The 16,114-nt window shown below is 36.7% G+C and overlaps 1 protein-coding gene across 1 annotated transcript in view; it reads right to left on the bottom strand.

Annotated features, from left to right (window-relative positions):
• LOC110446570 (RYamide receptor-like) overlaps nucleotides 1-15,512 on the bottom strand; it is a 62,339-nt gene extending 46,827 nt beyond the window's left edge. Inside the window, exon 1 of the mRNA XM_021491780.1 lies at nucleotides 14,229-15,512. Within this exon, the coding sequence (XP_021347455.1) occupies nucleotides 14,229-14,939 (711 nt within the window). The 5' untranslated portion in view covers nucleotides 14,940-15,512. The remainder of the gene's footprint in view (nucleotides 1-14,228) is intronic.
• Nucleotides 15,513-16,114: the final 602 nt, after the last annotated feature.

The raw sequence follows: 16,114 nt of genomic DNA, 5'->3' as shown, positions 1-16,114 counted from the left end.
GCTTACCGAAACTGTAACTCTGCATTAAAGTTTTTCTTCCGGCTTGGCTATAAATTTGTTAAAAGTATTTCTGAAAAAGCCAGACCTTGCAATAATTTTTATGGAAAAAATGAAGATGAGACAAATGAAAAAATAAACAACAACAGGTTTTTTTCCGTGTTAAAATACACAAGGGCTAGACCTGGATTCGAGTCTTGGATTTCAGATAACTATACTGTTGCTCTATCAATTCAGTAATTTGGTTAACGTAAGTATTCTGACCCAGCAGAGATACAGTCATTATCAAAAACGAGCTTACGGGAAGGTTACTGTATGTATGTACAAGCCATTCAGACTCATATGTCTCGCCGGTGCCCCACTTTGACCATCAATGCACAAATCGGTGAAATAAATTAATTTTTAAAATGAAACTAACTTACAAGCAAACAAATAATGTTGATGGAGATGCTGACAAAGTCAATGGACCATGAAAGGTAGCCCGCATCCAGTATTTGATGCATGGGTTGAGATGTACTACCTAAGAGGCATCTATGGTTCACGTGTGGTTGGCCTAGCACTAATACTTCAAGAAGAGATGCTCGAACATTTTCTCAATTTTATTCTATTGTTAGTAATATGGCACCAAATTTCCTTATTGACTTGTTGCCAGATTATGTTGGAAATACAATCCCATGAAATTTACGAGGAGCTAACCTGCTGAGAGAACAACCTCATCAAAAAAGGTATTTCTTTCCCTCTGCAACGAATCTTTGGAACAACCTGAATAACGATATCAGAAATTCACCCTCATTAAATTTGTTCAAGTCAAATGTAAAAACAGTAATTCTAGTAAGAGATTTGTTAATAATGGATCTAGGAAATTAAATATTCTTCACTGTCGTCTAAGACACAGCAAGCCCACTTAAATAGTATATGATCTTTTTGTAGCCGACCTAATAGATTTGGCAGAGTGTCGATGTGGGCATCCCTGTGAAGATTCTTATTATTATTTTTTTTTTTTTTTTTTGTCCCCTATATCAGAACTTACGTAGAATATTATATACAGATCTAGCATGGTATGATGGTGTTATTGATGTAAACTTTCTCTGTAATTGTGACGCTAGTGTTTCTTCAGATGATAACAATAAACTTGCCAAATCAGTACAAAATTTTCTGAGTAATTCTCTGTTTCTCTATTTATACCCTCATCCCCCTTTCTCTCTCCGACTCTCGTCCACTCATCCCCCACCCCCAACCCCCCTTCCCACGCCCTAATCCTCGATTTCACTGTGATATGTTTCATCAATTTGTTTGTTTCTTAATGTATATTATATTTCATGCTATCACGTGACTTCAATTGTAAATATGTTATGTATGTTATACGGAGAAGTCATCTATAAGTTGGAAAAACTTACTGACTAATCCTATTGTTATATCATATGTCAATAAAATATGTTTAAAAAACTTAAACTTTCAGTGAAACTAACGTAAACGCACAAACTTAATGTTGAGGCCGTCGCCGTAAAAGCAACATCTTAGTCTCGCTTCCGCTACTTTGTGGCGGCGAGACAAAAACTAGTGTGGAATCCCTTGGTGTCTTGCCTACAGTGGACCAGATAGCCTTAATGTCCACAGACACGCTTCATTCTCAATCAGGTTGTTTGCAGTAAACGCCATTCGTTCATTCAGAAAAAACATTTAATCAACATGTCGGACACTTATTACATAGTTTTTCTTGATATAACGTGTACTGACACTTCTTGAATTCGTTAATTTAAATGACGCGTAACACAGAAGCACGCACATAGCCGTTCTGAGACCGGATTTGAAAATTAATTTGTTTACGTTGCTGAGTGACAGGTCTTCTTGTTAAAATTGATGACGTTTCTGATGTTTGTCAACAAGACTGGGACCTTGTAAGCTCAGATGTACAAGATTACAAGGAACAGGTCTGAATACAAATACAAATGTGAACAAATACATTATTAATCACTTTTGTATTTTTGTACTAATAAACTAAACTATTAGTTTGACGTCATTGGCATTAAAACAGACCCTTTCTTAACGCCTCGGGGAATAAGGATGGGTCGACAGAAACATTTTATTTGCCTTTCTGTGCCACAATTATGATGATTTTCTCTCTCTGTTGCCGAGTTGTGACTTTGATGACAGCGAAAAGAACGGTGTCTTGATAATGTTTTAATCTCTGTTTTATAGAGGTTTCAATGCGTCATTTGTGACGCAGATCTGCCGTCACCTGTCAATACTGCACTTGAATTCCACGTCCTTTAGGAATAAAAACCCAACTCGTTAGGGTTTAATGTCACGAAACAAGATAATCTGTTTCTGTTTTTGTAATGTAACCGATGTGAACTGAGTTTATTTCCAATTAGATTTAGTTAAAGTACATCTCTCTGCGCTTGAACTGAACAAAGATTTCGGAAATATACGTACGGCTTGTATTCAAAGTAGTTATGCTTTCTAAGTGACTTAGGTTCCAAGCACCCCTAGATTATGTCATGATAAAATCGAAGTTACGCGGTAAGCTATAGCTATTTAGTTAGTTTCAAGTGGAAAAAAACCCCACCTGACAAAATCGCTAGGCTGATTTTACCTGCTCTTGAAGAATACAGAGGATCGAAACATTGGCATCAAAGCCGGTCAGTCTTACCATTACGCTGCCGCGCGATTATTTTGATTATGTATCAATGATCAAACTATTCTTAGTAAAACATACACATTATGGCACGTACAGAGCTTTCTATTTCGTCGTGACATAGTCCAGGGATTTATAGAGAATGCAAGTGAGCGTAACGCCTCGAATTTGAGGATGCTTGTAAGATGAACAAAATGAACACATGCCACTACACAAAAGTATGTTCTGGTCTGCTATACAGCTAATTGTAATTTACCAAAAAAATCATTATCAACAGAAAAAATATTTCTGAAATTATTTTAATTACTTACTCAAAGGACATTTGATTAATTTTGCAAATTATATAGGGCGCTGTATAAATGTTGTATATTATTATATATTGTTATAAAGTGACTTAGTTTATATTAAGTATGCGACCAAATCCTAATAATCAAGATTAATTGACATGATATGTCTTCTAGTCGAATAGTTATTATTATAACATATTTCTAACAATATTTATTTCTACTGTGCCACTTTTTGTTTCAGATTAAAAAAGAACAAAAAACATAATTATCAAACAGGTTTTATGGCTTGACATATGCAAAACGTCAATTCAGAGAAAGTGTTTTCCTCCTGCCCACACAACTCCAACAACCCAGATGGAGTATAAAATGGTGGCTGTTGCGGTATCTGTGATGTAGCAGATGCCGATGGAATCTCCAGCACACGCAGGCATACAATGTACACACATAGGGAGATATTGGCCAGGTGGCATAGGACTAGTAGTAAGCGCTTGATAAGGTAGCTCCTGCGAATTCCTCAAACGTGGTACATCATGTATATCCTAATTGTATTAATCCTAGATCTATGTACTGTAAATCGCTTTAGAGTGGCTTATGTTAGCTAGATAGGGCGCTAACTCAAATGCTGTATATTATTTGTTATTATTAAACAAATCGACATTTATGGCAGATTTTACCCTTGACTACAGGCTTGAGTGTCTGAAATCTTACCCAGTACGTGTGCTTTCCCTCTATATACTCCTCAACACAAACTGCAATCACAGGGACATGAGAACTTGTTACAACCATATTTTGACCTAAATTGAGATGTTCAGATTCATTTGTCACGTTTTAGGGGTTTAGATCAATTTTCGGTAAAACAACCACCCCAAATGATTATAAATGTATATACCGGCTGATAGGTCAAGAGACGATCGATTTCAATTGATGACAATATGACCAGTTAGATATAATCATTTCTATATCCTATTCCGTATTTGCCCGAGACTCCCAGGAGGCACGAAAGCTGAGAAAAATTTAGAAATGGTTATATGATAACCTTCTGATCATATACTGCTCTATAACATCAAAATATTTGGCAATGTCTACAGATGAAAGTATGTGGGCACTGTCTGTTTGATGTAATTAAAACAAGAATATTGAAAATTACAGAAAATTGGCAATAACAAACAAAACAAAACAACAAAAATTCCATGAGCTTAAGTATATTCTACATTCTACCTCAAACAAAAAAAACCCCAGTTAACAGAATAGCAAATAGAGACGGATATGCACTACCAGTTTTAGGTGGATTTTTTCTGAAAATTGTTGAACCGGAAGTAAAAGGGATATGGCGCGTGCCGTGCGAATATGACTTGGTCCGGGATCACGAATGCAAAATCAAAAACCCATAACACGGACAATCATGTGATAACTCGACTTTCACAATTGAACAAATATCGAAAGTGATATTTGTCACTGTATGGACCAAATGTGAAATTTACAAGGATTTCTTGTCCGTTATCCAGGTTAAACTAGTATGTTAGTAGTTATAGGTAGATATGTACTACACCTCTACAAGGTAACATTTTCCCTCCCTCATGGAACCTCAAAATAAAAGTTTAGCTTTTTTTTTACAGGTGCATGGTTTTATTATTACTTGTTTATATGATAAATTGGGGTCTTAAATAGGCCAGATATAATACGATCTTTCAATGTGTATCTTGTCTGAATGGATTAATAAATAGTTTTACTCGGCAAGTGGCGCTAGTTAGCCTTAATCAGACGCGTTTCCCCCTTATTTATTTTATCGACTTAACCGTCACTAGCTAAATTACCTTTACATTACATCAACAGCTGGATTGTAGGGGTCGTATTACGATTGAATGCCGACATTTCGTTACAACCCCGATTTGCGGTGCACAGGCCTATAAAATACGTAATATTGGCTTCTATCAACATAACTCTAGTTAAGTATGGAGGCTCAGCAACGAACCAGAGAAATAACTATGGAAGATATGTAAATCAGATAGGTAACTATGGGAGTTCTGTGTAAATCAGACAGGTAACTATAGGAGTTCTGTTTGAACGAGACAGGTAACTATGGGAGTTATGTGTAAATCAGCAGGTAACTATGGGACTTCTGTATGAGTAAGACAGGTAACTATGGATGCTCTATGTGAATCAGACAGGTATCTATGGAGATTTGTGTGAATCAGACAGGTAACTATGGGGGCTCTATGTGAATCATACAGGTAACTATGGAGATTTGTGTGAATCAGACAGGTACTTATGGAGGTTCTCTGTGAATCATACAGGTAACTATGGAAGTTCTGTTTCAATCAGAAAGGTAACTATGGAGATTCTGTTCGAATCAGACAAGTAACTATGGAGGTTCTGTTTGAATTAGACAGGTAACTATGGAGGTTCTATTCGAATCAGACAGGTAACTATGGAGGTTCTGTTTGAATAAGACAAGTAACTATGGAAGTTCTGTTTGAATTAGAAAGATAACTATGGAGATTCTGTTCGAATCAGACAAGTAACTATGGAGGTTCTGTTTGAATTAACCAGGTAACTATGGAGGTTCTGTTTAAATCAGACAGGTAACTATGGAGGTTCTGTTTGAATCAGACAGGTAACTATGGAGTTTCTGTTTGAATTAGCCAGGTAACTATGGAGGTTCTGTTTGAATAAGACAAGTAACTATGGAAGTTCTGTTTGAATTAGAAAGATAACTATGGAGATTATGTTTGAATTAACCAGGTAACTATGGCGATTCTGTTTGAATTAACCAGGTAACTATGGAGGTTCTGTTTGAATTAGACAGGTAACTATGGATATTCTGTTTGAATTTACCAGGTAACTATGGAGATTCTGTTTGAATCAGACAGGTAACTATGGAGGTTCTATGTAAATCAGACAGGTAACTATGGAGGTTCTGTTAGAATCAGACAGGTAACTAAGGAGATTCTATGTAAATAAGACAAGTAACTATGGACATTCTGTTTGAATTAACCAGGTAACTATGGAGATTCTGTTTGAATAAGACAAGTAACTATGGAAGTTCTGCTTGAATTAGACAGGTATCTATGGAGATTCTGTTTGAATTAACCAGTTAACTATGGAGATTCTGTTCGAATTAACCAGGTAACTATGGAGATTCTGTTCGAATTAACCAGCTAACTATGGAGATTCTGTTCGAATTAACCAGCTAACTATGGAGATTCTGTTTGAATTAACCAGGTAACTATGGAGATTCTGTTTGAATTAACCAGATAACTATGGAGATTCTGTTTGATTTAGACAGGTAATTTTGGAGGTTCTGTTTGAATTTTACAGGTAACTATGGAGGTTCTATGTAAATTAGACAGGTAACTATGGAAGTTCTGTTTGAATTAACCAGGTAACTATGGAGATTCTGTTTGAATAAATCAGGTAACTATGGAGATTCTGTTTGAATTAGACAAGTAACTATGGAAGTTCTTTTTGAATTAGACAGGTAACTATGGAGATTCTGTTTGAATTAACCAGGTAACTATGGAGATTCTGTTTGAATTAACCAGGTAACTATGGAGATTCTGTTTGAATTAGACAGGTAATTATGGAGATTCTGTTTGAATTAGACAGCTAACTATGGAGGTTCTGTTTGAATTTGACAGGTAACTATGGAGGTTCTATGTAAATTAGACAGGTAACTATGGAGGTTCTGTTTGAATTAGACAGGTAACCATAGAGGCTACGTGTACTTAAGATTTGAAAAATACGCGTGCATCTCAAACATCTGAGATATTCTTTTATCGTTTAAATTTGACTCATATATATCATGATACACATATTTAATGGTATTTAAAAAATAGTTTTATTGATACTTATATTTAGCTAGTTCTATACATGAATGATCAGTTTTGCCAATATTCCGAGATGACTTGCTTTTAGGAATGTATGATATGTCTGGCTTGAAATACATAACGTTCATATACAGCACAAACAACATTCCGTGCAATTTTGGCACTTAATTGCAATGAAATGTCGCCCTTTGCTTCCTTTCTGTAATGACATTGACTATAATGATATTATGCCGTATGTCATTTGTTGACACGTGTGACCTTTTGTTGTCAGGAATGTTGACACATGTGACCTGTTTGAATTAACCAGGTAACTATGGAGATTCTGTTTGAATTAACCAGGTAACTATGGAGATTCTGTTTGAATTAGACAGGTAACTATGGAGATACTGTTTGAATTAACCAGGTAACTATGGAGATTCTGTTTGAATTAGACAGGTAACTATGGAGGTTCTGTTTGAATAAGAAAGGTAACTATGGAGGTTATGTTTGAATTAGACAGATAACTATGGAGATCCTGTTTGAATTAGACAGGTAACTATGGAGGTTATGTTTGAATTAAACAGGTAACTATGGAGATTCTGTTTGAATTAGACAGGTAACTATGGAGGTTCTGTTTGAATTAGACAGGTATCTATGGAGATTCTGTTTGAATTAACCAGGTAACTATGGAGGTTCTGTTTGAATTAGATAGGTATCTATGGAGATTCTGTTTGAATTAGACAGGTGAATATGGAGGTTCTGTTTGAATTAGACATGTAACTATGGAGGTTCTGTTTGAATTAGAAAGATAACTATGGAGGCTCTGTTTGAATTAGACAGATAACTATGGAGGTTCTGATTTAATTAGACAGGTAAATATGGAGGTTCTGTTTGAATAAGAAAGGTAACTATGGAGGTTCTGTTTGAATTAGACAGGTAACCATAGAGGCTACGTGTACTTAAGATTTGAAAAATACGCGTGCATCTCAAACATCTGAGATATTCTTTTATCGTTTAAATTTGACTCATATATATCATGATACACATATTTAATGGTATTTAAAAAATAAGAGTTATTTTATTGATACTTATATTTAGCTAGTTCTATACATGAATGATCAGTTTTGCCAATATTCCGAGATGACTTGCTTTTAGGAATGTATGATATGTCTGGCTTGAAATACATAACGTTCATATACAGCACAAACAACATTCCGTGCAATTTTGGCACTTAATTGCAATGAAATGTCGCCCTTTGCTTCCTTTCTGTAATGACATTGACTATAATGATATTATGTCGTATGTCATTTGTTGACACGTGTGACCTTTTGTTGTCAGGAATGTTGACACATGTGACCTTATGCTGCAATGCATGTTGGCACGTGTGACCTTACGTTATCAGGTATTGTTTGCACGTGTGACCTAATGTTGCTAAGATTTGTTGACACGTGCGACATTATGTTGCCAGATGTTGTTGGTACGTATAACCTTATGTTGCAAGGTGTTGTCGACACGCGTGACCTTTCGTTACCAGGTATTGGAGGCACGTGTGACCTGACGTTACCAGGTATTGGTGGCACGTGTGGCCTTACGTTACCAGGTATTGGTAGCACGTGTGATCTTACGTTACCAGGTATGGTTGACGCGTGTGACCTAACGTTACCAAGTATTGTTGACACGTGTGACCTTACTTTCCCAGGTATTGTTGACATATGTGACCTTTCGTTATCATGAATTGTTGACACGTGTGACCTTATGTGGCAAGTGTTGTTGACACGTGTCACCTCAGGGTGTCAGATGTTGTGGCAGTGTTTAACATACCTGCATTGGCGTACGACAATTTTTCATCTTTTTTATTCGGTTCATAAATTAAAGTGGAAACATCTAAATGAAAATATTGCACTAGAACATATATTTCTTCAAGAACTAGTAAATTTGATAAACTTCTGTGTGTTTTATTTAATTAAACTTGAGCGCTATGATCATCTGATACCTGCTCTTCCTATAGAAATAACGGCTTATGCTCTGTTCTGGCCACTGTACTGAACAAAAACAACCTGATTTTAATTTTACTTAAGAATTTCTGAATGTATAAGATTTAAAATTCCCTGTGTAATGTGAAAGAAATACCTTTCCGGATAGATGTTTCTGGGGCTATAATAAATGGATATTCTCTTTTGATCCAGTTAAGTCCCTTCCATAAAATGAATATCATTAATTGTGGAAAATATTCCCGATATTTCCAACCGGTGTAGCATAAAAATGGCAATAATGCAGATAATTATAAAGTATATTAAATGAGGTATTCCCGCGACTGATGAGTCTAAGGAAGTAAATGCACGTGGGACTGTATCCCTGTACGGCGCTCCGCACGTTAACTCACTGTATAGGTATGCGTTAAGCATTAGTGCATGCCGCATTTTAATCATCAAGCCGGAAAATATACACCGTTCCCGGTACACGGATTAGATTGACTTACCGGATCTTAGTTTACATCTCCTGTAGTTTTTATATATAGCAAGAAATGATATTTATTTCTCAAGATAAACACAGCAGATTTAGTTCACGGAGTAGGGGAAATACTTTCACGTTTTTTCTTCACCACAAGATATCATATCGGAGCGATTCAACAGTTCTGATGAAATTATCTTTCTGGCAAGTGTGGTCGATTTTACAAATCAGATTGGCTGATGGCATAAATATATCTTACGACAGCAACACGTGAAAATCACATATATATTCATGTACTTTATACTGGCATCGTGTTTCCATTTTTATCTATCTCAGCGATCTTTTGTTTTGTTACATTTAAAAACAGATGGATGCGAATTATAACACAAAGGAAAATAATATGCAGTGCAAAAATACAGGGTGTTGCCGACAGAACGTTAATCCTCACCTACGCGAAATAATATACTTATACTTAAAAAGATCCGTTTATAGGAAATATAGGAAAGGTATATTTGCAGGTGATGATGAGTATTTGTTTTGAATTAGCTATACGGAACTTTTCCCTGGGTGTTTAATAATAGATGACTTGCCATAAAGTCACAACTCTTGCGTCTGTGCAACTAGTTCCAACTAACTTGCGATATTGATTTATACTGGCATTAATGCTGCAGTGGTGGTCCCTTTTTAATCATTATTGTTTCATTTAAGAATTGGCATTAGCTAGCGCAGATATTGAATTTTGTCCGCCTTCATTATCGCGTTATTACATCCATAACATCTCTACGCAGTCGATAACATTTACTCTCGTAAGATACCTCCATTATATAATAAACTTACCGTTATCAAAATGTGTACTTCCTCCTCGCTGTTCCAATCATTTTCTTATTAACTACCTTGTCTCTATTATTGTTAAATTGTCGTTTTATGTTTGAAGTAACGTGAGCTAATTTTTTTTTTATCTGACGTACACACGTGAATAAAGAAAAAAACTACTACATGAGTACCGCCTTTAAATCATTCCCTGTATTCGGCTAATTGTTCCGACGTCAACATTTATATTTTATCGAAAGCAGTCAAACAAATACACGAACTAGAAATATATATTTATTACATTTTGCTTTGATCCAAAAAAATATCAAATAATCCTTTGTCATGGTAAAAAAACCTGCATAATTTGCCAAGATCAAAAGGGAAACATAAAACCTATTCATACTTTACCCTGATCGCAAGAAATACTATTCATAATTTACCTTGTTCCCAAGAGGAACACACAAACAAAATAAAAACACGCAAACCTCACAACCATCAAAGAAGGACCAAGTCAGAACACTTTGCATCATCCTAAAACTAACATAAACATACTTTACCAAGATGCCAACGGATACTTTTTCATACTTTCCCGTGATCGCTGAAATAGCTAGGACCACCAACATTGGATGACCAAAAGAAAAACGTATTCGTAATTTACCATGATCCTAAGAGAACGGCCGTGTTTCAAAGTGATTGGCCTAATAGTTTACTACAGACAATTTACTATGTTCCTAAGATAACAGCCTGATAGTTCACTCCAGACAATTTACCATCTTCCTAAGAGAAATGCCTGATGGTTTACTACAGACAATTTACCATCTTCCTAAGAAAACAGACTGATAGTATACTACAGACAATTTACCATGTTCCTAAGAGAACGACATGATAGTCTACAGAGTATTTTCATACCATATTCCGAAGAGAATTGCCTGGTTTTCCATATACTGCTGTCATGCGATGTGACACTACAGACAATTTACCATGTTCCTAAGTGAACGGCATGATAGTTTACTACAGACGATATACCATGTTCCTAATAACACGGCATGATAATTTACAGACAATTTATCATGCTCCTAAGAGAACGGCCTGGTAGTTCACTTCAAACAATTAACAATGTTCCTTATAAAACGGCCTGATAGTTTACTACAGATAATTTACCATGTTCCTAGGAGAACGGCCTGATAGTTTACTACAGACAATTTACCATGTTCATAAGTGAACATCCTGATATTTTACTACAGATAATGTAACATGTTCCAAAGACAGAACAGTCTGATAATTTACTAAGACAATTTACCATGTACCTAAGAGAACGCCCTGAAAGTTCACTACAGATAATTTACCATGTTCCTAACAGAACGGCCTGATATATTTCTACAGACAATTGACCATGTTCCTTAGAGTACAGCCTGATAGTTTACTACAGACAATTTACCATGTTCCTAAGTGAACGGCCTGATAGTTTACTACATACAATTGACCGTGTTCCTTAGAGAACAGCCTGATAGTTTACTACCGATCAAAGAGATACGGATTAACATTTTACCCTGATCCTAAAGGGTTTTTGTCATTCGATGGAGTAATAACACCAACGTTATAAGGTCCTACTGGGTCAAACGATAGCGATCGGGTACCAGATAGGAAGAGACCCGAAAGTGTTAACAGCTCACAGACACCGGTAACAGTAGATATCAACTGCGACGTTGGAAGTAAGAAACGTCATCAGAGAAACCGAGGATGTAAGGTACCAAAAGTAACACCGGATATCTCAGGTGCCAATAGACGCTCCGAAGGGTACGGTACAAACAGTCACAGAGGAAATGTTAGATGCCAATAGGCCCACCGAGTTTAAGGTACCATTAACCACAGCGGAAATGTTAGGTGCCAATATAGGCGCACTGAATTTAAGGTACCATTAATCACAGCGGAATTTTTAGGTGCCAAAAGGCGCACTGAATTTAAGGTACCATTAATCACAGCGGAAATGTAAGGTGCCAATTGACGCACTGGATTTTAGGTACCATTAATCACAGAGGAAATGTTAGGTTCTAATAGACGCACTGAAATTAAGGTACACTATATGGTCCCACGTTAGTCGCATCTTCATATACTGTAGCCATGCAATCTGACACCGCAGGTATTTTTTTTATTCCAAAACAGCAGAAAACTCCCATCATTGTTACCTGTGATGGCAGATTTATTTTTTGTAGCAGAACCTTGTTAGCCATTTACAACGACTCGGATTAATAACTCAACATGCCTAAGATATAATTATACCGCATTCCCATCACCATATAAATCCTATCGTCATCAAGGTCATAGCTGTTTACTCCCCAGGGACTAGTTGGCGCCATTCTCGGTGAGCTTGATTGATTTAAATGGGTATTTTATTGCATCAGATATTTATTTATTTGTAGTCAGTCTAATGAATTATTTGTTTCCAGGTTAACGAGCTCTGCAACCATTTGCTTTTCTGAATCAATATACCATGTAATTATCCATGTAGCATAGCGTTAGATGCAATGAATGGATGATGGGTTAAGTATAGGAAAATTACTCGAAGTAGTAGGGTAGGTAAAATACATTTTAAGGAACCCCGTACCACTGCCAGAAACTGTAAATAAACGGTTGAACCGTTAAAAAGCGTTCTGAGATTAATTGAGCGGGGGGCTAGACCAAGATGGTCATTTCCGATAGCTCTATTGTCACTCTAACGGACTGAGCGATCGAATTAACGGAAGTGTCCTTGCCAAACTGTGCCGCTGTTAAATTCAAAACGAAATTAAGGGGAGGTCACTGTATTTACCAAAATCCACAGTGCTGTGGGACAGGGATCCTTAAGTTGTGTTAAGAAAGTGGTAAAGGAGGTCGGTATTTACTTAATTGTTTGAGTCTAACACAATGTATAACATTTCAAGAGATGACAGAGGGTTGGAAATTCGATGCTTATTTGGAATTGCTACTTCACTTCAATGACCTTTAACAGCCGTATGCACTTATTATTCCTCATACATAACTGTACGGTGGTGAATTGCAATTCATTATTTTTTTGTAATCAAATCGTGTCATCGGTTTATACCTTGCTAGACTTGCAAGGAAAGTTAACACGACATTGGGCTTTCTTAGATACAATCTAAAAGTAACATCTTCTCACATCAAAGAAAAAGGCATACAAGTCCCTTCAGTTTGCTGTCAACTAGAATAAGCAAGTTTAGTTGGGGACACACACATCTGACAAAGATAGGACAGAGAGGTCTGTCAGGTTTGTTTTTGAACAGACATCGTTACACCTGAAGCGTTGGTAACATGTTTGAGCATCTTAAATGACACAGTTTTGCAGATCGTGGAAAGGATGCGAGACTGAACATGCTCTATAAAATATACCATATAGCAAACTTGACATAAATTCCACACATTTGGTCCTCACCACTAGAAAATCAAGGCACCGTCTCATCAAAATTCTTTCCACACTACCTCCTGTAGAACGTCTTTTAGGAAAGAATATGTCTCCAACCCCCTACCCTGGACAATCAATGATTGGAATATACTACTCCCAGAAACTATATCAACATTCAAATCTGCTAACTCTTTTTCAATATTCACTTTGTTCCCTTGTATTATATGCCACAACACACATGACATAATCTTCAACCAGTTGAAGTCATAAATTGGTAAAAGTAGACAAATTGACGTAGTTAAAAGTAATATGTAATAATGATGACCGGGTTTATACCTGGAAATGTCCAATATATTATATTAAAAATATTTAAAAAAAACAAAAACAAAAAAAACCCTTTCAGGTTAGGTCCATTTTATTATGAAGTCTAAGGGTAACGCTCATTTGCGTTCTCTACACCCCTGGAATATGTCGTGACGAAATCAAAAGCTCTGTGCGCGCCACCTTGTGGATGAAATAGTTAGACTAGTTTGATCGTTGATGAAAATCAAAAGAATCATGCGGAAGCGTAACGGTACAATTGATCGGCTTTGGAAATCATGTGTCGCTCCTCTGCTGTCCACAAATGACACGTATAAGCCAAGCAATTGGTCACTTCTTTGACCTGAAACCAATCAAATCACTAACCTCGTGCCTCCGATTTTGCCATGACACACATAGTACTACAGGGTTGCAGAGAACGTAACCATTTCGAGTATCAATTAACTAAACCATAGCATATATTACATTTTTTTCATTGGGATATATCTTTTGCGAGGTCATGTTTGAATGGTACTCACCCTTTGTTTCGCCGATGCTAACTGTAGTCTTCGTTTATTCCTTTCATCTCCTTGGATGTTTTTCATCCATATATTATATCCAATCTTACTATAACAGAACACAAGGACCACCAAGGGTCCAAAGTAATGCAGAATCATGATGATGAGGCTGTAAGCGTATTTGGCCGTAAAGTCCTCCCAGGGTTCGAGACACACGCCGCTGGTGTTGGAATAGTACACAAGTTTTGACTGGAGGAGTGTTGGGAGGGGTATCGTTAGTGACAACGTCCATATCCCAAGTAACACAAAACCGGTCTTTCGTGCCGTAATCCGTTTTTTAAATGGATGCACAATAACAATATAACGGTCAAGACTCATCGCTACTAACGTGAAGGCACTTAGAAATACGGCCACTACCTGTAGGTAGGTCACTATCGGACACATGACTTCACCAAACGGCCAGTAGTTTAACATCAGATTGGCCACAAATGTGAAAGGAATGCAAAAGATCGCCATTATAATGTCACTTATGGCTAAATTGACAATGAAATAATTCGGAATCGTATGCATTCGTTTGTATGCGTAAATTAGGTAGCACACGATCGTGTTCCCGCCAATAGCGATTATCACAATAATGCCGTAAAGCAGAATGAAGAAGGTCTGTAGATAATCAGATATAGGAGGCGAAGACACATGATCATAATCTGTTCCATTGCCAACACTGTTGTTCATCGTTTAATGACTGTACAAACTCGCCAACAGACCACTGTTATGGACAAAGATTTCATCCATTAATCCACTCTAATCTATGCACAATACGCGTTGCAAATTTGTCACGTCAGGTAAACGGAATTTTCTTTCAACTCCAACTTCCATTGGTTTTAACAATATGACATTTTGTAGAATTGATATTGATTGGAATTCTTATTGCCGTTGGATAATAACCGTGAATTAAACAAAATTTTTGTGCCAAATTTTTAAATAAATTAGGAAATGACATTGATGACTAGGGCAGCACCCATAACACATCCCACGCCGATGCCGTTTCTGGTCTATCCATCTTGTGTCATTGACATTTGAAAAGAATAAATGCAAAGTAAAGCCAAGTTTTCGATCTGGTCCCACATTTCCACGGCAAATTCCCTAGCTGATTGTAAAACATTCTTGTTTTATATAAATCGTCCATTAATCGTGGTATACAAGCGTTAGAATAAAACTCAAATGGCCAGAATAATCGTTTGGAACTATGGTTAACGAGATACGTTCAATGTAGCCAGAATTCCATTACTTACCTAATCCTGCCCGTGTGATATCCTACCTTAACTTCCAGTCCTTATTCTAAATATCTATTTCCATAAACTGTTATATATATTTCCATTGATCACAAACGAAATAGCACGCACAACTTGTAATAGCTTTCGTTTCACTGAAAATTTTCTCCATTAATGAAGCACAAGCTCATTGCGCCCATAGTTATGCTGACTTCCGGTGGTACCTAGCGTTTGGTTCCGCCGTCTGCAGCCCGTAATCCTACTTCTGATCATTTCAGCAGTCTGAAAAATACAACAACAAGATCGTCTATAGATCAATCTAAACGGTGATACTTGTCAGAAGTGTAACACCAGTAGGAGTATACGCGTCTCTATAATACCGCAACTCCAGGTGGCTTGGATCAGGTTTTGTTCGCGGGGTTTAATTCCAAATTTTATTGGGATATTCGTGTAATAGATACGATACCGACACATCACTATCTGTATACCGAGTAAAAGTTTGTCTCCGTCTTTACCCGAATAATTCGTCGGAATGTTGACTTGCCATTTCTGGGTCGAACGTAATTATGCCGAGAGATTATTGGTGCCTTTATATAATCTAGAATTATTCATCATGTTTTTTCGCGAACATACTTT

The sequence above is a fragment of the Mizuhopecten yessoensis genome, unplaced genomic scaffold, assembly GCF_002113885.1.
Source record: "Mizuhopecten yessoensis strain PY_sf001 unplaced genomic scaffold, ASM211388v2 scaffold357, whole genome shotgun sequence".
Lineage (NCBI taxonomy): Eukaryota > Metazoa > Mollusca > Bivalvia > Pectinida > Pectinidae > Mizuhopecten > Mizuhopecten yessoensis.
The sequence above is the reverse complement of the archived record's forward strand: the minus strand, read 5'-3'. Positions and strand labels throughout refer to the sequence as shown.